This window comes from Mirounga angustirostris, unplaced genomic scaffold (genome assembly GCF_029215605.1).
Source record: "Mirounga angustirostris isolate CCGP_5_RB_7025 unplaced genomic scaffold, mMirAng1.0.hap1 SCAF_13, whole genome shotgun sequence".
NCBI lineage: Eukaryota > Metazoa > Chordata > Mammalia > Carnivora > Phocidae > Mirounga > Mirounga angustirostris.
Window position 1 is genome coordinate 95,548,776 of NW_026991721.1, and position 22,738 is coordinate 95,571,513.

The 22,738-nt window shown below is 42.1% G+C and overlaps 1 protein-coding gene across 1 annotated transcript; it reads left to right on the top strand.

Moving 5' to 3' along the window:
• Positions 1–780: 780 nt before the first annotated feature.
• MPZL3 (myelin protein zero like 3) lies at positions 781–22,701 on the top strand. The gene is made up of 6 exons (XM_045894928.2): positions 781–913; positions 8,203–8,369; positions 11,131–11,341; positions 12,918–13,083; positions 14,966–15,029; positions 19,085–22,701. Exons 1-6 carry the CDS (start codon positions 841–843, stop codon positions 19,109–19,111), a joined length of 708 nt encoding a protein of 235 aa, XP_045750884.1. The 5' UTR covers positions 781–840; the 3' UTR covers positions 19,112–22,701.
• The last annotated feature ends 37 nt before the right edge of the window (positions 22,702–22,738 follow it).

Here is a 22,738-nt window from a genome sequence, read left to right on the forward strand (position 1 = left end):
GTTTATACTGGATAAATGTATATGGATTTCCACATTGCTTTGGACAACTGGGAATTGGGCACGACAGACTACTTAGTTTGGGAACGCTTCTGAAGGAAGGGTATCATCTCTTCTGTCCGGTACTCTTACATTACCTTCTCAATAGGGAAAATCACTAGCTTTCACGTCTGGTAACGGAATGGGAATGGAAAAATGAAAGCTTATTAAGCTTATTAAGCTTACTTGCTCACTTTTCCCACCAAAAGAGTTCCTTTCCCCCCTGTATTATACGTTGTAGTCATTTCACCATTGCCACTGTAAACATCAGTTTAATAAATACTCAATTTATGTGGGTACTGAGCTGGGCGCTGTGATAGCGACCCACAAAACACGAACCAAAGACGCTGGAGGTACACATTCATCACGAAGGCCTCATACATATTTACTGACTGATCCTGTATAATCTCCTAGGTCTCTTCTAGCTCTAAATTTATCGAAACCTATTTTGAGATCGTTCAAAAAAAATAATCTGTAGGGAGTAAAAAATGACTTCTGAAGAGAATCGGGGGATCAAGACGAGTACGACAGAATTCCATAAAAACAAACTGCGATTTTTCCAAAGTCTGTGGCTTCACTGTCAAGCAAAAGAGAACAATTAATTCTCACTCGAGACTTAAAAAAAATCGCGGGTCCGAGCAGGTTCAGGTGTGGCTCTGGAAAGATGCCACGTTCCTATGGCAACTTCAAATCGCCATTTTAAGGTGTTCTCGCGGCCTCCCGCCCTGACGTCACTTCCGGTATCACCTGTGTAGTTACCGGGAGCCGTAAACAAGGTGTGCAAGCATCCGGAGAGCTGTCGGGATGCAGCGGAGTGGAGCTGCTGGAGGCCGTGGCTGCGCTCTGTTCCCACTGCTGGGCGTCTTGTTCTTCCAGGGTGAGAGCGCCGGCTGGGTCCCCCAACTTCCGGTCGGGGGGTTAGGGAAGATGGTCGGTTTTCCGGTTCCGGTGGGGGGCGTCTCAGGAAAGCCCCCACACGGCTTCTGGCCGTGCGAGAAGTGGGACCGTGTGGGGAGCGCTTTCTCTTGTGTTCACCACCCACTTGAGGGCCGTTGGCAGCTTGTCAGTGCTTTCCCGAGCCCTGGGGAGCTCGACCACCTTGCGTGACTGCTTTGTATTCTGGTGATGGCACAACGTGCTAGAACCACGGAGGGCGCTGGCTTTGTGGTCACCCCGTGCTATCTTGTGATGAGTTACCAGCGGTTGACGCCGCTGTGGTTTTGTGGCCTCTATGTCCTGATTAGGAAGGGGTAGTTCTAGTGTTCAGCAGTTTGTCTCAGTAATTTTGGGAAAGAAAATCATGACTGTGGGTACTTTTTTGTAGGTGATTGTCAGGGCCTTGGAAGTAAAATGTTTATTTTATATGTCACCGAAAGGATGTGCTGTGATTTCGTTCCAGGAGAGACGCATTTTGTTGAGGAAAACGCAACTGCTGTAGCATTTTAATAACATTTTTTAAAATACAAGAAAGCATATAAACTCTGTTAAAATTTTTAATCTATTAACTAATATCGTAAGTACAGTATTCACACTATGGCATAGTCTTAGGATTTGGATAAGTTTTGCTTTCATGCAGTTTTCAAATTGCATAAATTTCAGCCCAACCTAATTACCTTCATTTTAGGGTGCAATTATGGATTTGTGTGTGTGTATGTGTGTGTCTTCTCAGGAAATTATGTGTTAATAGAGCTAGGATCAGAGTGAATTGTTAACTTCATAAAATTTCCCTGTGGGGAAGTGGGCATTTCTGAAGGGGGCCTTTGATGTAAAGAACTTAAGTTGTTCTAAATCTTAGCAGGTAAGGCCAGGAAGTTATTTATTTGATGACTAATATTCATGTTGCCGACACACTCCCTGATCCCTCCCAGCACTCTGTCATCACAAGTGTCCAGTTTTTCAGCTAAATTCTTTTGCAATATAATATTTAGGCTGACCTCTCATTACAAATAATCCCGGTTTCATCTCCCTCTCCCTCTCACAAATATTCAAATATTGCCCTATTGAGAAAAAAAAATTCTAGAAATGATGGGTGGTTTCTTAAACTTGATGTCGTTTCACATTGAAAAGCGTCCACCAAAGACAGCAGACCAACTAATTCGAACTTAAAAATTTATCTTATGACCCGTATGTACTTGTTTCTTACACTTGGCATGTTTTCAAGGTTCACCCATTTTTTTTTTAATGTTAGGCAGTAGACTTTGGTTTCATACCAGTGTTTATTTGCTTTTCCTCTTCAAAGATAGCACCCATTAAGTGATTAGCTTGTTTGAATTCTCCAAGTTATAAACATGGTCCTGTTATATCAGTTGTCATAGTACATGGAAACAATAGATTAGCCAGCCTAGGGTTCTTATACTTATCTCCATTTAAGTGTGCACTTTTATGAACTAAATGTTGACAGATTTGTATTTTGGAAAATTGGGTGTACAAAGCTGGGAGTTTTGTTTTATCATATTTTTTTCATTCCTTCTGTGTATAAAATTACATATATTTAAATGTGATTTTCTTGTTTTCCTCCCAAATTAAACAAATTGTTAATTTTTATGAGTATTTCTATTGTTGGCTATTTTGACCTGGCAAGAATGTTTTTTTACTCAGGAGAAAAGATAAATAACCCTAAGCACATTAGGCCTAGGATGAAAATTTCTAGATGAATGTAACAGTGGATTAGTAATTTTTTTCTTATTTTATTTTTTTGAGTGGAGTAGACAAATGATTTTACATCTGTCGATTGTAAAACACTTTTAATTTCGGTATAATATATATAGAGAGAAAATGAACATATGGTAATTGTACCGCTTAATGCATTTTTAGAAACTGAACACACCTGGGTAACCAGCACTGAAATCAGGATATAGAATGTTACTGGTATTCCAGGAGCCTTCCTTATACTTCCTTCCAGTCATTATCCTTTCTCTCCCAAGGGGAACCAACATGCTGACATGTAGATTAGTTTAGTTCATCCATGGATCTTGCTTTTCTCTATACATTTAAGACCCACTTCTCCAGTGTTTAGATTTAAGCAAAATGACTTTACTTATTGATAACTTTGTGGCAAAATCATGCTCATGAATATGGAATTCAAACATATTAACAAGAAGTTGGTTGGTAGGTAGATTTATTAATGGTGTACTTACCAGTAACCAAATTTTGCTCAGAACTTGTAGTTTTTATGCTTATTTTGCAATAATTTTTGTTTCATAAAAAGGAAACTGTGTTGGTTTGGCTCAGTTTAATATTACTGAGCATCGACAATGTGCTAGTTTCTGTTTTGATGAGCTCAGGGTCTATTGGAGAAGATAGACAAGTCAACAGATAATTTTAGAATCTGTTTATTTATTTGAGAGAGAGAGAATGAGAGACAGAGAGCATGAGAGGGCCAAAGTTAAATCTTGAAAGAAAAGTTAGAGATAGGGAATGAGTAAAATTCCAACATAGAGAGGAACATGAACAAGACATAGAGACATTAAATAACTTTCCAAGCAAATTTTCTGAAACGTATACTTTGATTGGGTTAACTTAAATCATATGTGGAGTTTGTTTGTGTGTATGTGACAATCAGTGTGCAGAGTTAGCTGGAGGGACATTAATGAGATTCTGACTTACAACTGTAACCCATGTATTTCTTATTTACTCTAAACCAGGGTTGGCGGTTGGCAAACTTTTGTAAAAGGCTAGAGAATAAATATTTTAGGCTTTGTGGGCCATATGGTCTCTGTTGCAACTACTTAAAAGCAGCCAGAGACAATATATAAATGAATAAATATGGCTGTATTCTAATAAAACTTGATTTACAAAGAGACATTGTAGGCTAGATTTGGCTCACAGGCCATAGTTTGCTGACCTTTGCCCTACACCAGCCATCCATTGACATTATCTCTTGGCCATCTCAGGGGCACATTAAACTTATCCAAAATCAAGCTCATGTTCTTCCCTGCCACGATGGGTATTTTTTAGTCTTTCTTATGTCAGTGAATGGTATTACCAAGTCAGAAACCTGGGAATCATCCTTGCCACCTCTGTTTCCCTAACATTCCACATCCAATCTACCACCAATTCTTGCTGATTTTACTCTGTAAGTATTGTCCTCCTAATTCTTTCCATGTCTCCTACCACCAACTTAGTTCAAGCTTTCTTTATTTCTCATTTGACTATTGTAGTAGCCTTCTAAGTAATCTCCTTATATTTACTCAACTCCTCCTAAGTGTCTTCCCTAGAGTGATCTTTTAAAAAATGAAAACTCCATCATGTCTCTTCTCCCTCAGTCCCACATTTAAGTATTTTTCATGGCTTCCCATTACTCTAAGAATAAGGACCCAAATCTCTGAGGTTCTGCATGATCTGCTTCCTGCTTACCTCCTGGCCACATCTTTCTTTTTCTCATGCTTTTTGTGTTGGAGTCATACTGCCTTACTTTTGGTTCCATGGCTGACTGTGCTCCTTCCTGTCACAGGACCTTTGCATATGCCGTATTTTCTGCCTGGAATACTCTCCTTTTCCTCACCTTGTCACCCTTCCTTCAGAGCTCAACTCAAAAAGTAACTTCTTCAGGGAAGCTTTCGTTAACCACTCCCTACTCCTCTACCATAACTGGTGCAGTTCTCATAGTCACTCTCTGTCTTTGCTTCATAGTACTTATCAGATTTTGTAATTATACATTTGTCTTTATGATTATTTGATTAATGTGTTGAACTTTTGCTGTATTTTAAGCTCCAAAATAGGGAGTGTATTTATTTTGCTCACATTTAATTCCAGGCTCAGAGGGTGGCACAAAACAAGCCCTCAATAACTATATGTTTGAAGAGTGAGTGAATGAATGAGTATTGTCATGGAAGCCTTGGGATAGAGAAGGATTGAGAAGAGCAAGGAGTCACTGCATCAGAGAGAGCCAGTAAAATCAGGATAGAAAAGTACCTATTGGAGTTTTTATCCCTTGGATTTTGTACTTTTAAGACATGATGCCTTTTATCAGAAATGTTAGTTGAGTCTGTATCATACTATAGGGGCCCAGAAGTGAATGGGAAGGGAGGAGATGGAAATGCCAGGTGTACACTGCTCTTTCACAAAGTTGGCTTAGGAAGGAAAGAGAGGGCAGTAGTTGGTAACACGTAGTTTTGAAGGGTTAAGGAAAGATCATCATTATTTTGTTTTATTGTTTTTTGTTTGTTTTTAAGGATGGGAGAGACTTCTTTGTGTTTAGAGGCTGAAGGGGAAGAGAGCCCCTCTGCAGAGGAAGAGTTTGAAGATAGTAGAGAGGGTTTTTCTGCTGAAGCAGGGCTTGGAGGGGAGGGATCCAGGGCAGAACATAAGGGGTTGGCCTAGCATAGGAAAAGGGATACCACACACTTTCAAATTGGAAGTATGGATGGGTGTAGACACAGGAGAGTGCATGGCTGGGCCGTGTGTATAGCCTTACATTTCTTGAAAAAGTAAGAGGAGATGTTTTCTTCTGAGAATGAGGGATTTGGAGGTTGGTGAGAATGGCAGAGGTTGGAGGAATCAGAAAGAGGAGCTGACCGAGGCTGGTTAAAGGGTCATCATGCCTCTTTAAGGGCTCAGCTATAGATGGAATCCATGAATTTCTTATGGTAACTATCTGTACATTTGGGTGATTTTTCTCCTTCAATGTATATCAGCCACAGGCTAGGAGTGGTCATCTAGGGTTAAGCTCTTCCTGAATGGGTGCACTGGAAAGAGAGGAGTGTAGAGGACTTAAGAATGTTGGAAATACTGTAAAAGAGGAGGAGAGTGGGTGACAGATGAGCACACTTTGTTCCTATACTAGAATTTTTGGTGACCTATCCACCTCTTTCTCTCAGTCTCTGTCTGCTCCCTTCCCTCTGAATTTTTGCCCTCTAGGTGCTTGTGTGTAACAGGGGAAATAGTCTTTACAAATTGAGGGCAATCAACAGTACATGTGCTTGAATAGCATTATGTGCTAACTGTTATGAGAACAGAGAAGAAAGAGCAGTGAACTGCACCAGGGAATTTGGGAAGGCATTACAGAAGGGGCTGCTGTTTGAAACAGGGTTTTGAAGGTGTGTGAGCACTGGGGGGTTGTGGTATGGTAGGAACAGGTAGGATTGGTAGAAATGGGGAGAGCCTTCCAGACAAAGCCATATTCAGGGAGAGGCACAGTGGCATGAAAGTTTAAATTTGGGAAATGGCAGACATTCTGGGCATGGTGAAAGGGATGGGATGAGTAGGTGGGTGGAGTGGCAGAAGTTTGGGGCCAGGTTGTCTCTATGTGGATTTTATTCTATAGCCCAAGAAGGAGTTACTGAAGGTTTTTGAATGTTTGTGGTGTTCATTTTAATAATAACAGCTAACATTTATTGAAAGGTTCTCTTTCAGATGCTGTGCTAAGCATTTTATGTATTATCTTATTTAATCTTATTGGATCCTTACAGTGATCCAGTGAAGTAGGTCTTGTCATTCTTCCCATTTACTGAGTAAGGAAATTGAAACTTGAACAGGTTAGGTGACTGTGATTAAAATCTTACAGCTAGAAAGTAGCTGGGCTATAACGCAAGTCCAGGTCTATCTAATTCTAAATCCATGCTTTCAAATCTCTCCACTGCACTTGAATTTTAGGATAAAGGAATAGTAGGGGGAGAGTGTGGATTATCCATCCATTTCCAGCTTCCAGTTTTTAGAGCTGGAGCTTGAGTTGTGTGTAGGGTGGGTCAGGAGTGGGCTGAAGGGGGTAGTAGGGGCTGAAGGATGAAGGCTTTCCAGGCAGGGGAACAGCATTTGTCAAGTCATAGAAAGAACGACAAGTTTAGCGTGGCAAAGTCAGAGTGGATGGTATGGAGGAAACAGAGGTAAGCCTCATCTTTGGGATCGGTCAGATGCTTATTAGAGTTTTGAGCTCAGTCTTGGTCTCCTCCTTTTAAGAAGAATGTGAGCAGACTAGATTGTCTTGAGATGAGCAAGAAAAACGATTCAAAGCAGACAGAGGTAAAGGTGTTGATGACTCATAACTGTGTCTGTGAGGGGGAAGGTTGAGAGAGTGTAGGCAGAACTGAAGAAGTGCACTGAGCACTTACTCTGGGGTAGGCAGGCTTTCCAGTGTTACACCTGTTTTAACTCATTTATTCCTCACACTGACCTTCTAAGGTAAGTGCTGTTATTATCATTCTCACCAGAGTGAGAAACTGAAGAGTAAAGTTAACTTGCTGAGACCACAGAGCCAGCAAGCCATAGTGCTGGGATTTGCATCCTGCCTCGACTAGGGGGACTGCGGGTGTGTGGATTGTGTGTGGGTTTGCCCTCTTCTAAATCCTTGCCGCTCTGTGTGCCTTTGGCCTGCCAAAAGAATCAGGGCTTGTCGCAGTGGAGAAGAAAGCAGTAAAAACAAAGTGCTGGTGACTTTCCTAAAAATTGGCTCCCTTGTGGAAGATAAATTTCTACTCAGTGTTTTTTGAAAGGGGATTGGTCAGAAGAAAGTGGGAGCTCTTTTTGGGGGAGCTGGAATGCCAAAGTTGGATATATGAGCCTGTTTTGACAAGAGTTAAATCTCTAGAGCATTTAAAAATGATATTTTTACATTTTAGAGTGCATTAAATTGTTCTGTTTTCCACCCCATGATTTACTTTTAATGGATGCAGGATTCATTAACCAGCTTTAAGAGAGGAAAAGATAAAACACGACTAGATAGAACCTGGGGGCAGTTTTCTAAAATTCTTTGAAAAAATTTCCTTTCTTATTTCCTGTTCTCATTTTGCTGGTGGTTGAGAATGTGGTAGCTTCAGGTTATAGCCAGGCTGTCCTCGGGGGTAAGTCCCTTAGACCACAGCAGCTGCTATAATTCCTGGGGTGTCAGTGTGTCAGGGGGTGCACAGCATCGCCTTTTAGCTGCTGTGGGCGGACCCACTTGTTTGTACTGCATTTAACCACAAGTCTGTATTTGGAAAAATGCTGGTGTGATCAGGTTTTAGATTTTTACCCAACCATTCATTCTGCGATTTAATATTGTAAAATGACAAAAATACTACCCTTGATTCATGCAGATACCTGCTCCTTGACCTTCTGGGCCTGCCTGAGAAGATATTCATTTATTCCTCTGAGAGCCCGAAAAACGATAGTGTCTCTGTATTGCTCACTCACATCTATCTATCCCACCTAAATGCATACCTTTTAAATGTTTGGGCTTGCTTTGATTAGGTGTTCAAGTTGTCCTTTCCTTGGAGATTAAAGCAGATGCCCACGTCCGGGGTTATGTAGGAGAGAAGATCAAGTTGAAATGCACCTTCAAGTCGACTTCATCTGTCACTGACAAACTCACCATAGACTGGACCTACCGACCCCCCAGCAGCAGTCGTACAGAATCAGTGAGTGTTTCCTATTAAGGAAATGTCTTTGAGTCTAAAGTGGTCAACAGCTCTGGAATCCTTTTATTCCAGGTCCCAGGCATACCTCAGGCCTTCTCATCTTAGAATCAAACATGAGCTTCTGTATAAATAGAAGAAGATAAAGGCATTCATTTGGTCACGTAGGGCTTTTTTTTTTTTATTCTTCCATATGAGAATCTTGTAAATAAGCTATAGGAACAAAATTGTCAGAAACTCAGAGGAAATGTGGTTTAATTTTGTTTCCCCTTTGTTGTTTCCTTCTGCATGTTTTCAGATTCAAGGTACTAAAAAGAGTACCTCCAGGACTGTTGGATTGAAAAATTCTATAGGTCCCAGTCATAGACATCTTTTCTCATAAAGTTGCTCATTTCCTGTGGTATGAGGTTGTCTTAATGGGTGTATCTGTTGGTATATGTGTACTCTGTAGATTTATCTTGGCCTCGTCTCCTAGTGTATAAACATCTGCATTGATTTATATGGTTCCTTTTGAAGGAGATGGTGGCACCTTGTGTGGATGACAGATGCTGTTGGTGACAGATGGTCTTGCAGTATTAGAAGCAATATACTTTGTACACACATATAAAACACATTTATGGTTCATATCCCATTGTGGATGTCTAATTGAAGATTACAGGGCTATAAAAAGCCCTTTCTCTTTATGCTTCCAGCAGTATCCTTAGTTCAGGATAGATGCTGTCAAGAATGTGAATGTTGTAGCTGTATGTAAGATTGTATTTTTGAAAGTATCCTTAATTCTTTTATCCTGTTTCCTTCATTGGAGAACTTTCTCTTTGATTTTAATATATAAGCTTTGAGTTTTGTTTTAGGACCCATTGTCGAATGCCACATAGCTAGGAGCCAGCTAGGGGGCTCCAGCGAAGGCAGCTAGGCTGTATTCATGGTCGCCTTTTCTTTAGATTTAAAATAGTTCACTTTATTTCGAGTGGTCGGAAAACTATGGCTGGCCTTATTTGACTTTGCCTCCTTGGCCAAAAGTAGGACAGAGCAAGCAGTGGGGGATCTTCTTCGGTCAGAAACCTTAATTGCAAACAGCAGTTCCTGTATGGTGCTGTTTTCTGGGAGGCTGGTCAGAAAGCAAGCTCACGCAAGTTGCAATCAGTGGACCTTTGAAGTCACGTTACGTGATTGTCACAGTCCAGGTCAAGTCAGTCAGGGTTCTGTCAGGCTAATCGGTTGGCAAGGATTTGGGTATCACCAATTTAACTCGGAACTTACAGGTTGTATTCATCTTGAAGATACACAGCAGGCTTTTTTTGGTCAGTAAGGAGTTTCAAACCCTTTTATATAGATGCTGATAATCAGTGGTAGGCATTCTTTACCTCCCTCTTTGTGTGTGTGTGTGTGTGTGTTTTTAAAGATTTTATTTTTAAGTAGTCTCTACACCTAGCATGGGGCTTGAACTCACAACCCTGAGATCAAGAGTTGCTGCTCCACTGACAGAGCCAGGCAGAGGCCCCTTACCTCCCTCTTTGGAACACTCATCACACATGTTATTATTTCTTAATGTCTGTATTTCCCATTAGACTGTAAAATCTGTGAGAGCAGGGACTGTGCCTGTTTGGCTCCCACTATGTCCTTTTGCTTAACACAGTGCCTAGCACATAGTAGGTGAGCCCTAAATATTTGTTGAATGAATGTACGAACAAATGAACTAATAAGTGATTCAACATCTTCTCTGGGAAGTTGCTCTTCAAAATTGGGCAATTTAGTGGTTGTACATGGGGAGATACCAAGCCTTGAAAGAAAGGAAAGAAAGAGGAAAGAGGAAAGAAAGCCTTGAACCTTGCATAAGAGAGAAAGATCATGTTGTCTTGTAGTACCTGCCTGGCCTACCACCAGACATAATGAGGTGCTTTTGGTGACAAAGTGTCTGATCATCAATCTGAAGTAGCACCGTTTTAATTCAACATACATTCACTGAGTCCCGATCATGCATTTGGCTTGGGGTTTTTATTAATTGCCAAGATAGATAGATAACTCAAGAGAGGCTTGATTATATTGTACCTACTTTTATTTATTTTGAGATTAAGCAAAAGCTTCCCCTGCCCACTTACTACCTGTGTGCCTTTGAATAACTCACTGAGTTTCTGGCCTTGTTTCTCTTTCTATAAATTTGGAATAATCATACCTGCCCCATGTATCGTTCAGTGTTGTTATGTGGCTCAACTGAGTAAACCTGTGGGAATCATTTGCAAACCAGAAAGGACTACACAAATAACAGGTGCTACTTTAGAATAGGGTTTCTCAGCTTTGGCACTGTTGACGTTTTGAGCTGGAGAATTCTTTGTTGTGAGGGGTCTATCCTATGCACTGTAGGATTTTTATCAGTATCCCTAACCTCTACCCGCTCGATGCCAGTACCACTCTCCCCAACTGTGATAACCAGAACTGTCTCCAGATACTGCCAGATGTCTCCTGGAGGCCCACATTGCCCCCAGTTGAGAACTACTGCTTTAGGACTTCAGGGAGAATTTAGAAGATCTTCAGGAGTTAGGATCCTAGGACTCTTAGGTCAGGCCTTTTCCTGATAAGTTGTATTAACTTGTCTTTTAACCTATAGGAAGGGGGTGAACAAAACATTAAAAAAAAAAAAAAGGTCCCAACTGAGAAAACCCATTATGCATTTGTGTTTTATTTTGGACTTACTTAGTTTTACATTTTCATTGCATTTTGCAAATTAACTTCTTTTTTTTCGTTTGTTATGGTGTTGCTTTTTTAGATTTTTCATTATCAGTCCTTCCAGTACCCAACCACAGCAGGTACATTTCGGGATCGAATTTCCTGGGTTGGAGATGTATACAAAGGGGATGCATCTATAAGCATAAGCAGTCCTACCCTAAAGGACAATGGGACATTCAGCTGTGCTGTGAAGAATCCCCCAGATGTGCACCATAATATTCCTGTGACGGAGCTAACAGTCACAGAAAGGGGTAAGCTAACTGCCACCAACTTTCTTCTGCCGGGCTCTGTGACTACCGTGCTACTTACCAGAGAGATCAAGGACAAGCACAGCTACCCGTCTTTGAAAGCCAGTCAGTCAATGGAACATTTGGCCATCCTGAATTGTCTATTAGGATGAATTTCTTAGTCTTGATTTTGCAAACTGAAGTTGTTATACAAATGTTGTTATAGTTTCCCTGTTATCTATTTTTCATTTTAACTTCAGGTGTCCAGAGGTCTTGTGGAACGCATGGCAGACTCCTAAGTAAATGGAGGCTTGTTATCTGTGTGAAATAGAAGTCATTTGATTTCCCCAGTCTGTTCATACCCTCAGTTATGAGGCCATTTTCTTGCCCATGTGTTGAAAGGGTGCCCTTTTTAATGATGGGAGGCAGCACATTTCTTTTATGTTACAAAAGGCAGCAGTTTCCTTTTAGCATGAAAATGCAGGAAAGTAGGTTAAGGACTGACCTTTTTTCCTACATTATTCTCGGGTGACTACTGAGTGGTCAATCTAATTCTCAGTTGGATTTGAACCAAAGATGTAGAGATACAGAACTGCATTATGGTTCATTATAAAAGCCTTATCATCTCCTAGGTCTTTCTCAAGTCTGTCTTTTTCTCCCTCTTTCTTTCTCCCTTCCTTTCCCTTCCTCCTCTCTTTTTTCTTCTTTGTTTTTTTAAGAGGATAACTCAAGGTTTCAACGATACAGGCATGTTCATGCTGCAGGCTGAGTAGAAAGTAGTATAGTTTTTTGGAAGAAAGTTTGGTTGTATTAGATGCCTTAAAAGTGTATGCCCTTTGGGGCACCTGGGTGGCTCAGTCGTTAAGCGTCTGCCTTTGGCTCAGGTCATGATCCCAGGGTCCTGGGATCGAGCCCCGCATCGGGCTCCCTGCTCTGCGGGAAGCCTGCTTCTCCCTCTCCCACTCCCCCTGCTTGTGTTCCTGCTCTTGCTGTGTCTCTCTCTGTCAAATAAATAAATAAAATCTTTAAAAAAAAATGCCCTTTGATCCAGGAATCCCATTTTAAATTTTATCTTAAAGAAATAGAGGTAAATATGAGGATTTATGTATAAGGATGATCATCATAATGTAACTTACAGATTCAAGGAATTGGAAACAGCTTGAATGTCCAGCGTTACAAAATTGGTTCAGTAAATTACTCAGTATGGTAGAATACTATGCAGCCAAGTAACACTTGGAAGGAATTTTTAATGACGTGGGAAAAATTTATTATATATTACATAAAAAAAGGAATTTAGAAATAGTTCATAAAAATATGATCCATACTTCTAAAGCTAGGCACTGTCCTCCCTATCTGCAGACCCATACCCACATACTCCTAGAAAGAACACCGAATGGGTAGATACCACATGTCAGTCCTACGTAGTGGGATTACGGGTGCATTTTTGTTCTTCTTTGTACTTCCATATACTCTCTACCTCTTCTACAACGAATTCTCGTTGTAATCAGAAGAAATACAAGAGCAAAAGTACAATCTAGCTCAATCAAAGAAGGCCCTTTTGCACGTCCCTCCCTCTCACCTTCCTTTTTTCCTCCTCTAGGTTTTGGCACCATGCTCTCCTCAGTGGCACTCCTCTCTGTCCTTGTCTTCCTGCCCTCAGCCGTGGTGGTGGTTCTGCTGCTTGTGAGGATGGTGAGGAAGTCTGCGGGGCTGCAGAAGATGAGCAAGTCTGGCTATAAGAAGTCGTCTATTGAGGTTTCAGATGAGTAAGTTCAGCTGGAACCCCGAGCAGTTAACCCCTTTCCTCTTCAGAGCCCTGCTTGGTGGATAGTCCCCAGAGGGCTGAATCCACCCCTTTCCTTTTTCCCAGGCCAAGTTTCATTCTGCCGAGGAGTACTAGAAGGAAGGTTGGAGGTGAACCTAGTGGATGTTAATTTGGGGAGAGAGATGGAGGGGTGAATGTAGGGTCCTTGTCTCTGCTTTGGAAATCAGATTGTACTATCTGTGGTTCTGCATATAAATTCTAAAGTGATGGGGCACCTGTGTGGCTCAGTCGGTTTAGTGTCCGACTCTTTTTTTTTTTTTTAATATTTTATTTATTTATTTGACAGAGAGCGAGAGCAGGAACACAACCAGGGGGACTGGGAGAGGGAGAAGCAGGCTTCCTGCTGAGGAGGGAGCCCGACGTGGGACTCGATCCCAGGACCCTGGGATCATGACCCGAGCTGAAGGCAGATGCTTCACGACTGGGCCACCCAGGCGCCCTAGTGTCCAACTCTTGACTTTGGCTCAGGTCATGATCTCAGGGTTGTGAGATCAAGCCCTGCATCAGGCTCCATGCTGGGCGTGAAGTCTGCTTAAGATTCTCTCTCTCCCTCTCCCCCTCCCCTCTCTCTTTCTCCACCTCTCTAAATAAATAAAATAAATAAAAATTCTGGAGTGGATATCACATTCTTTCAAAATTAACAGGAATTTCTAACAAGTCAGTTATTTTTCTCTTCTCGTTTTGTCACCAAGCTGATGTGTCACAACAGAAAATGCCTAAGCAATGAGGAAGCCTTTAAGAACAGTCTTGGACAGCAAAACCCATTTAAATAACCAAGATCTGTTCTTGGTCAGCACATGCTCTGAGGGCCTAATTGGATTGTGATTATCAAAGGCATTTATGAAACATCATGTTGGCAGTGAGCAGGCATGGTCCCATATTTTCCCTAGGAATAAATCTACTAAAAACAGGTGACAAAAGTCTGCATAAAATCCATTTTGATTCTCCATTGTCTTCTTGGGAGGGAAGTCTTCCCTGGGAAGGGTCTAAAATTTTCTTTTTCTGTGCATGTGTGCACATGTGTATTTGTGCATGCACTTTTGCTTCATGGGAGAGAGAGTGCCCTTTATAGGAATCTGTGGCCCCCCCAAAAGGTCAAGGGCTCTTGGTAGAAATACTAAGATGTCTATTTCTAAGCATGATCTAACAAGATTCCTTATGCTCCAACCTTCAGGCCCCTTGTTCCCTGACATTTCATCTCGTTCACTTTACGTGCCAGATACACAGCTTATTTTCTTCTCTAAATAAGCTACAGTCACTCAGGTCTTCCTCCCCGCCCCCCCCCCCCCATGCTTTTCTCTCCCTGGGAATCCTCTCCTTCCCTCCCTTGTTTGCCTGGAAAACTCTTCCTGATCCTCCAAGACCCAGCTGAAATGTTCCATCTCTGGAGTCTCCCTGAGTCCTCCCCAGAGAACAGGTCACTCCCTCCTCTTTGCTGCCCTAGCAGTTTGACCTTAAGCTTATTAAAACACTTTATTACATTGTGTCATAATGTACTTGTTAGGTTGCAACAGGTTTCTCACACCCATGAGGCTGTGAGCTCTTCAAGGGGCAGTGTTGGTGCTCAGTACATTTCTAAGTGAATGATTGAGACCAGCTCCTATTTACTGGGCACTTGCTATGTGTCAGGCACTGTGGTATGTGGTTTACATGTGGTTATTTTTTATCCCAGCGCTTAAGTAACCTGCCTGCTCGCCCTTCTAGTAAGTGGCCGAACTGGAATTTAAAAACGAGACCTGTCTGGCTTCAGCAGCTGTGCTCTTACGTGCTCTGCTGTGCCGAGGACAGTATTTGTTCAGATTTGCTTTGTCCTTTTTCTCCAGCACGGACCAAGAGGAGGGGGATGACTGCATGGCGAGGCTTTGTGTTCGTTGTGCTGAGTGCCTGGTAAGCTCATGCCATTTCTCTGTTCACTGTTCATGTTCCATTTTCCTGCGTACTTAAGGGGATCCTTTGCCCTCAGAGGCAGCAGAGGATATGCAGATAAGGTCCAAAGCAAGGTATGAATCAAGGTCTTCCCCCAAAGCATTTTGGTCTCAGGGGACCGATTCTAACCGTTATTTTGTTTTCTGTCTCATAGGCATAGAGTGGTGTCCTTAGGTTAGGGAAGGTTAGGGAAGTCTCTGCCTACTGACAAGAGAGCACCCTGAAAGAGGAGGGGCCGGGCGCCTGGGTGGCTCAGTTGGTTAAGCGACTGCCTTCGGCTCAGGTCATGATCCTGGAGTCCCGGGATCGAGTCCCGCATCGGGCTCCCTGCTCGGCGGGGAGTCTGCTTCTCCCTCTGACCCTTCTCTCTCTATGTGTTCTCTCTCATTCTCTCTGTCTCAAATAAATAAATAAAATCTTAAAAAAAAAAAAAAAGAAAAAAAAAGAGGAGGGGCCTGTGCTACCAGGATCATATTAGGAGACTTTGGCTGGTTGGACTCAGAATTCTGAATTGAACTTTCCTGCTGTGCCTCAGTTTTTTGTTTTTTCCAGGGAATTAGAGTGACATAACCTTCTAGGTGACTTGTGGCTTTATCAGTAAGAAATACCCATGTTGGAGGGGTGCCTGGGTGGCTCAGTTGGTTAAGCATCTGACTCTTGATCTCAGCTCAGGTCTTGATCTCAGGGTTGTGAGTTCAAGCCATGTGTTGGGCTCCATACTGGGTGTGCAGCCTACTTAAAAAAAAGGAAGAAGGTGGGGCGCCTGGGTGGCTCAGTCGGTTGAGCAGCTGCCTTTGGCTCGGGTCATGATCCCAGGGTCCTGGGATCAAGCCCCACATCGGGCTCCCTGCTTGGCGGGGAGCCTGCTTCTCCCTCTCCCTCTGCCTGCCACTCTGCCTACTTGTCCTCTCTGTCAAATAAATAAATAAATAAAATCTTAAAAAAAAAAAAAGAAGAAGAAGGAAAAAAAAAAGAAAAAGAAATACCCAGTTTGGAAGGCCTGAGTGTTGATTTAAATTTCAAAAGGCTGTCATCCCTCTGTTTTTTAAACTCTGGCTATGATTGGGAGGCTTGTGTGGCTGTCCCAGCGTCCTAGGAGGAGAGACTCTCTGATGTGGTGCAGTTAGAAACAGGTCAAAAGCAACTTACGATCTAATATGAAACATACCTGTCATTGCAGGGTTTAAACTTGAGTTCTCTTTATACTCACTGCCAAGCTCAGCACTTGGCCAGATGACTGTAGCCCAACTGTTCACTGCAGTGTTCTTTGTTTCTCTCTCTCACAAACTGGAGTGTAATAGCTAAGATGAGGGGGAGGTTGAAGAGGATCTAACAATAACCCTTCAGGGTTTGAATACTCTGATAACACAAAATAAATTAGTATCCGTGATTATCACCATCCACATTTCAGATATTAATTCATTCAGCAGTTATTTACTGAGTATCTGACATGTGCCAGATAGATTCTGGGTACTTAGGAAACACAAGTGAACTTGTGACAAAAATCTCTGCCCTCAGATAACTTCCATTCTTTTCCATATGTAGAAAACTCTCATTCTTCAAGACACAACTGAAATTTCACTTTCTCTTAAAATAGTTATTATTGGTTATTAAACAATAACTAACTAAATCTTTTAAAAATAAGCAAAACATGGAGTATACCAGATGGTACTTAATGCAGTAGAGAAAAACAAAATAGGGAAAGAAAATGGGATGGCTGGATAGGGGGTATGATATTAAATACCTCACTGAAATGATATTTGAGCAAACACCTAAAAGAAGTAGATAGGATGCCATATAGCTGTTGCAGAGGAACATTCTGGACAGAGGAGATGGTAGGTGCAGCAACTCTGTGGAGGGGCCATGATTGGCATGTTCTTGGGACAGCAAGGAGACCAATGTGGCAGGAATGAAGTGAGCAAGGTGAAGAATAGCATTTGTTGACATCAGAGAGACAATGCCATATCTTATGAACATAATAAGTGAATGGAATGAACTGAGCTTTTATTTTTTTTTTAAAGATTTTATTTATTTTTTAGAGAGCGAGCGAGAGAGAAACAGCATGAGAGGGGAGAGGGTCAGAGGGAGAAGCAGGCTCCCCGCTGAGCCGGGAGCCCGATGTGGGACTCGATCCCAGGACCCTGGGATCATGACCTGAGCCGAAGTCAGACGCTTAACAATCTGAGCCACCCAGGCGCCCCTGAGCTTTTATTCTTAATGAAATGGGATGCACTGGAGATTTCTGAGAAGAGAAGCACTATGTATTTCCAAAGGCTCACTCTGGCTTCTGTGTTGAGGATAGGTGGTACCGTGGTCAAGGGGCCATGACAGTCATAGAGCCCAATAAGGAGACCTTAGCAATAATGCAGGTGAGAGGGGATGGTACGGGTTTGAACCAGGGTGGTAGGAAGTTGTTGTATTCTGATTATAGTTTGAAGGTAAAGCCAGAGGGATTTATGGATGGGTTTCCCATATCTGTGAAAGAATGAGAGGAATCAGGGATAATTCCATGGTTCTTGACTTGAGCAACTGATAGAATAAGTAGAGTAGATGTAGACTAGAGCCTGGAGTTCTCCAAGGTTGATCAGTTGGGAAGAGGAAGGGGAATTGGTAAAGGAGGCTGAGAAGGAACATCCAGTGAGGTAGGAGAAAACCGGGAGGGTTTGCTCTCCTGGGAACCGAGTGAAGAATGTGTTCCAAGGTAAAGAAGGTGATTAACTGTGTCAGTTGCTGCTGAGTCAGGTCAAGTAAAATGAGAACTGAGAAGTGATTATTGGCTGATCTGGTGATGTGGAGGTCATTGGTGACCTTGGCAAAAGCAGCTTCAGGAGAATAGAGGGGAAGAAGGCCCGATGGGGGTAAGGTTGAGAAAGAACGCAAAGAGAGAGAACGGTGACAGTGGGTGTAAACAGCTCTTGCAAGGAGTTTTGCTGTGAAGAGATGCAGAGAAATAGGGTGATAGGTAGGAGGGAGATGTGTGTCAAGAGTTACTTTCTGTTTAAGATGGGAGAAATTATAGCGCATTTGTATGCTGATGGAAATGATTCAGTAGAAAAGGAAAAAATGATGCTGCAGGGGGGGTGGGGTGGCTGGAGTAGCTCTAGGATGTGATGCACAACAGGGATGTTGACCTTAGAGAAAGGCAGGGAGAGAGTATCCATAAGAAGAGTAAGGAAGGCCATGCAGATGGGCCCAGATGCAGATGAGTGCATAAATATGGTGACGGGAGCTCCCAGAAGTTCCCTGCTGACTACTCTTTTCCCAGTGTCGGGAGAAAGCAAGGTTGTCCGCTGAGAACGAAGTGAGGAGGACGTGCTGGAGGTTTGAGGAAAGAGGGAAAGGTAGTCATCCAGGAGAATAAGAGAACGATGGGCCAGAGAAAAGTGGTGTGCCAGGTAGTACTAATGGGCCACTTGAGGTTAAAAGTAATTAATACAAGTTTAAATAATAAAAGTAAGAATAATGGTAACAGTAGCTAATCTTGAATGAGTGCGTGCACAGTGCTAAGCACAATGCGAAGTGACTTCCATACATTGTCTCATTCAGTTCTCGTCGCCCTTCTATGACGTGTCCGTATTTTTACTACCCCTCCACCCATTTTACAGATAAGGAAACTGAGGCCTAGAGTCATTTAATAACTTTGCTCAAGGTCACACAGCCAGCAAAGGGTGAAGCTGGCATTGGAACTCAGAGAAACCGAGAAACCCAGACTCCTAGCTACAGTCCTCATGCTCTGCTGTAGACAGGCGTCTTTTCATGTGTGCTGAGGTTTTAAAAAATATCCACCATGGAAAAGGGAACCATTAGGATTTCAAAGCAGAAATTAGTCCAAAAGACAGCAAATATTTCGAGGGCCTTGGAGGCTTCATGGGAACGTAGATGCGCTGAGTCAGTGCTATTTCATTGTTAATGTCACCTCGTGCTGAGTTCCATCGAGGGGTCCTAGCACGACCTCTTTGTCTAAACTCTGACAGTGGCCACGTAGCTACACCACAACTGCTGTTCTTTCCCACCAGGACTCAGACTATGAAGAGACATATTGATGAAAGTCTTCATGATATAAGAAGAGTCACCTGCTAGCAGAACATGTCCCGTTCCACTGGCAGCTAAAGCCTCTCAGAAGCGGAGCTGGCTTGGATGGCAGTGCTGGAGGATTCTGGAAGTCATCAGGAGAGACTTCAGGAACCATTTATTTATTGAAGAAATGTTCTTTTTATATTTATAAACTGATTAAGAGCTCTCAGAAGAAACTCATAACTACCCCTTTTAATAACTTATGCTCTAGTTGAATGGAGTTCTCTTCCTGAATTGAAAGATACTTTTTGTTTCCCCTGTGTTTTTGAATGTATTACATGTTTTCTTCCAGTTATTTGAGGGGAATCCTAAACGTTGGCCACACCATGGATGCCAAAATACCTTGAAAGAATGAAATGGAGCTCGTAGCTTCCTGATGTGCTACAAGATGAAATGTTTGTTGGGGATAAGTGTCCTTTGTTATTTGCTCCATGAACGTTTTCAGCTATGAATCAGCAAAGAGCATATACTCCTTGGTTTCATGACACCATCAATTGTGTTTGGGTGACTTGGAACCCTAATTTCCATAGAGTTGGCAGGGCCAGGAGTCCATAGTTTGACTGTGTTTTTAAAGTATTAAAATGTCATCAATTTATAATTAAGGAAGGGAATGGCGACCTAAAGGGATCGCTTTCTTTTGTCTTGCTAGGTGCAGTTTGTTACCTTACTCTCTTATAGCTGACTGATGAGTGGTTTCCTTCTTGATGTCCCAGATCAGAGGCAAGAAAAACTCTTTGTAAGGTTTTTAGTGGGGAATGTAGAGAATATTTTCTCAGTTATTTGCAATATTCTTTTTTAACAAATGCCATTCCGGAGTTCAAATGTTGGATTGGCTTTAATGAGGCTTCTATTTATAGGAAATAATCTTTTTGACCTGAGTCATTCTTCAGAACTTTTTTGTGTTCTAAAATGTGCCAAATATGAGTGAGCTAAGGTATTTACAAACAGTTTTTGCATAATATTTGACATAAGGAAGTGAGATGGTACATAACCTTTACTTCTCATTTCTGTTCTCTGATACCTTATATCGACTTCCTCCATTTTCCCACAGCAAATGATTTCCAATTTTAATTTACATGGGATTTTCTATAAGCCATTAAGAAATATGCATGACATGTCCAGAGGGATCGACAGTGTAGTCCTCTGTAAAACAGCGGTAGAGTTTACTTCTCAATTATGAGAGACAAAAATTTTCCCCTCCTCCATTGCTGTTTTTTTCAAGAGAAGAGTCCGTGATTCCTCACTAGGTGGCTCAGGAGGCTTCCATATTACAGCAAATACACCGTACACATTATACAAAAAAAATCACTTCCCCAGGATTTATTTTTAAAAATTTGGGTTATTAGTGCTGGAAGTCATCAGTAAAAACTTGAAAAAATATGACATAGGTTTGGCCTGGCCTCTTTTGTCAATCTAGTCCATACATAAGAGAGTCTGGTTAGTTAATTAGAAATTATGCTTTTTGTCTGGTCACGTAAGGAAGTGGAAGAGGAAAAGGCACACTGACAGTTTATTTCCAGTGTTTAAGCCTCAGAGTCTTGAGCTGCTTGGGCTCATCTGCGGCCGGGCTAGTGAGACAGTCTGACACCTCAGCTGGGAGGGGAAAACATGTTTGAGCAACGAGAGTTGCCCCAAACTCTGGGCTCTAGATTTGAAGATAGAGATCTAACTGTGAGGCAGACTTGTGGGTCCTCATGTCTCTGAGAAAGAGATGATGCTATGGGAACCCAGCTAAAACCACATTTCCTGAATTGAGGAACTGGTTTTATCTCGGTTTTCTTGTAATTTCCTTTCAGGCATGTTGTGAGGATTAATCCAGGCTAGTATGTTTGTCCCTTTAGGTAGATGGTGCTGTGTGGATACTTGGTCATTGTTATTTTGTAGCCTTGATCATGATTTGAACAAGTCCCTTTCTTCTTAAGTGACTGAACAGTAGCATCCTTCACGGGAATAGAGTAAGCTGATTAGTTCGTCTGCTCCATGGCTTTTTTAAAAGGTCACATCAGTCCTAAGGCTGCTCTCAGTGTCCTTGCTCGTCTCTCATCCTGAGTCTGGCTTACAGCCTTACGGCTTTATTTTCTTTTTCTTTTTCTTTTTCTTTTTCTTTTTCTTTTCCTTTCTTTCTTTCTCTTTCTCCCAAAGGAGCAAAAAGCAGTATTTGGATACCTGCCTTCTTTAAGGATGGAAAGAAGATAAAGTTGGTTTTCTTTTTTTTTAACTTTTTAAATATCTTCTCAGGTGCTATTCTCTCTCTTTTTCTTCTTGCTGCTCTGGATGCAGAGCACACTGTCTGAGGACCAGCCTTGTCTAGAAAGGAAATTTAATTCTGAAAGCTTCAGACAGGGTGAAAGGCCTTTCAGAATTTTTCTTCGGCTGCTGAAGGCTTTACCCGTGGTGACATTACCTTGTAAGTTTTGCGTATTGAGCTCTTAATTCTGTTACCAAATGTGAATTTATAAAATGCTTTGTGTTTTCCATGTGGCCTGCTACCCCAGGCTTCTTGGAGAGTGTCTTAGTTCTCTGCAGCTCCCAAACTGTGCACAGGTGCTTCAACAGGGGATGTTGTATGTCCCTGTGTAAAAAAAACCGTTGGAGGCCAAATCCCGAATCTGAATGTTCTGTTGCGTCACTCTGTTATGGTTCCAAATGAGAGGCGTAAGAAAACCCCCAGGGAGTGGACCAAGCCTGTCATGTCATTGCATACTGGGGACTTCGCTGCCAGAAGAGGCAGCTCCATTCCTTTGACCCCTGTGTTGGAATGCTGAACTGTTAGCAGCTGCATTTCACTGCATTTTTTGTGTTTGTTTTTTTCTAGGAGCGCGTGCACTGTTGGGCCATGTGCACAGACCTCGTGACTCTTGAGATCTTTACCACATCACAATTAATAAACTGCTTTGCACTTTCTGGCTACTTTTTGGTGTGTGTCTACATATAAAATGAGAGCTGTCAGATGCAAGGGGAGGAGGTTGTGGTTTCCAGCAGCAAGCAGCCATTCGTCTCTAAGCTGTACCCCTGCAAGAACCTGCATAGATTCAGTGGTCTGCTGGAGCCAGCTCACATAGCAAGAGCTGATGGTTAAATTTTTAGGAATTTTGCAAGCCCATTGTTAAATGATTGGTAGCTTGAAACAGGCCATGGTGGGAGTATTTATGTACATTGCTGCCTTACCATGCAATCATGTAGCATAGTCCTTGAGAGAGCAAATATTCAACAACTTTTCTTTTTATTATTTTTTCAAGATTTTATTTATTTATTTGAGAGACAGAGAGAGAACAGGAGCGGGGTGGGTGGGGGGAGCAGCAGAGGGAGAAGCAGGCTCTCCGCTGAGCAGGGAGCCCGACGATGGGCTTGATCCCAGGACCCCGAGATCATGACCTGAGCCAAAGGCAGACACTTAACCGACTGAGCCACCCAGGCGCCCCTTCAACAACTTTGTGAATGATATAGGACAAGTTCCAAAAAAGTAAATGGCCACGTGTAGGTCAAGCCAAGGTTGAAGGTGTGTATACTGAGAACACTTATTTTGAAGTGGCAACTTAAAAGCAAAAGATATCTTGACGTGAAGAAGCTTTGAGTTCTTTTTTTTTTTTTTAAAG

Bases quoted from the DNA above. Each gene is read 5' to 3' on its own strand.
- MPZL3 (XM_045894928.2), top strand. From the start codon at position 841: ATGCAGCGGAGTGGAGCTGCTGGAGGCCGTGGCTGCGCTCTGTTCCCA. The intron at 914-8,202 runs GTGAGAGCGCCG...TGCTTTGATTAG, and splicing joins GGGCGTCTTGTTCTTCCAGG to GTGTTCAAGTTGTCCTTTCC. The intron at 8,370-11,130 runs GTGAGTGTTTCC...TTGCTTTTTTAG, and splicing joins GCAGCAGTCGTACAGAATCA to ATTTTTCATTATCAGTCCTT.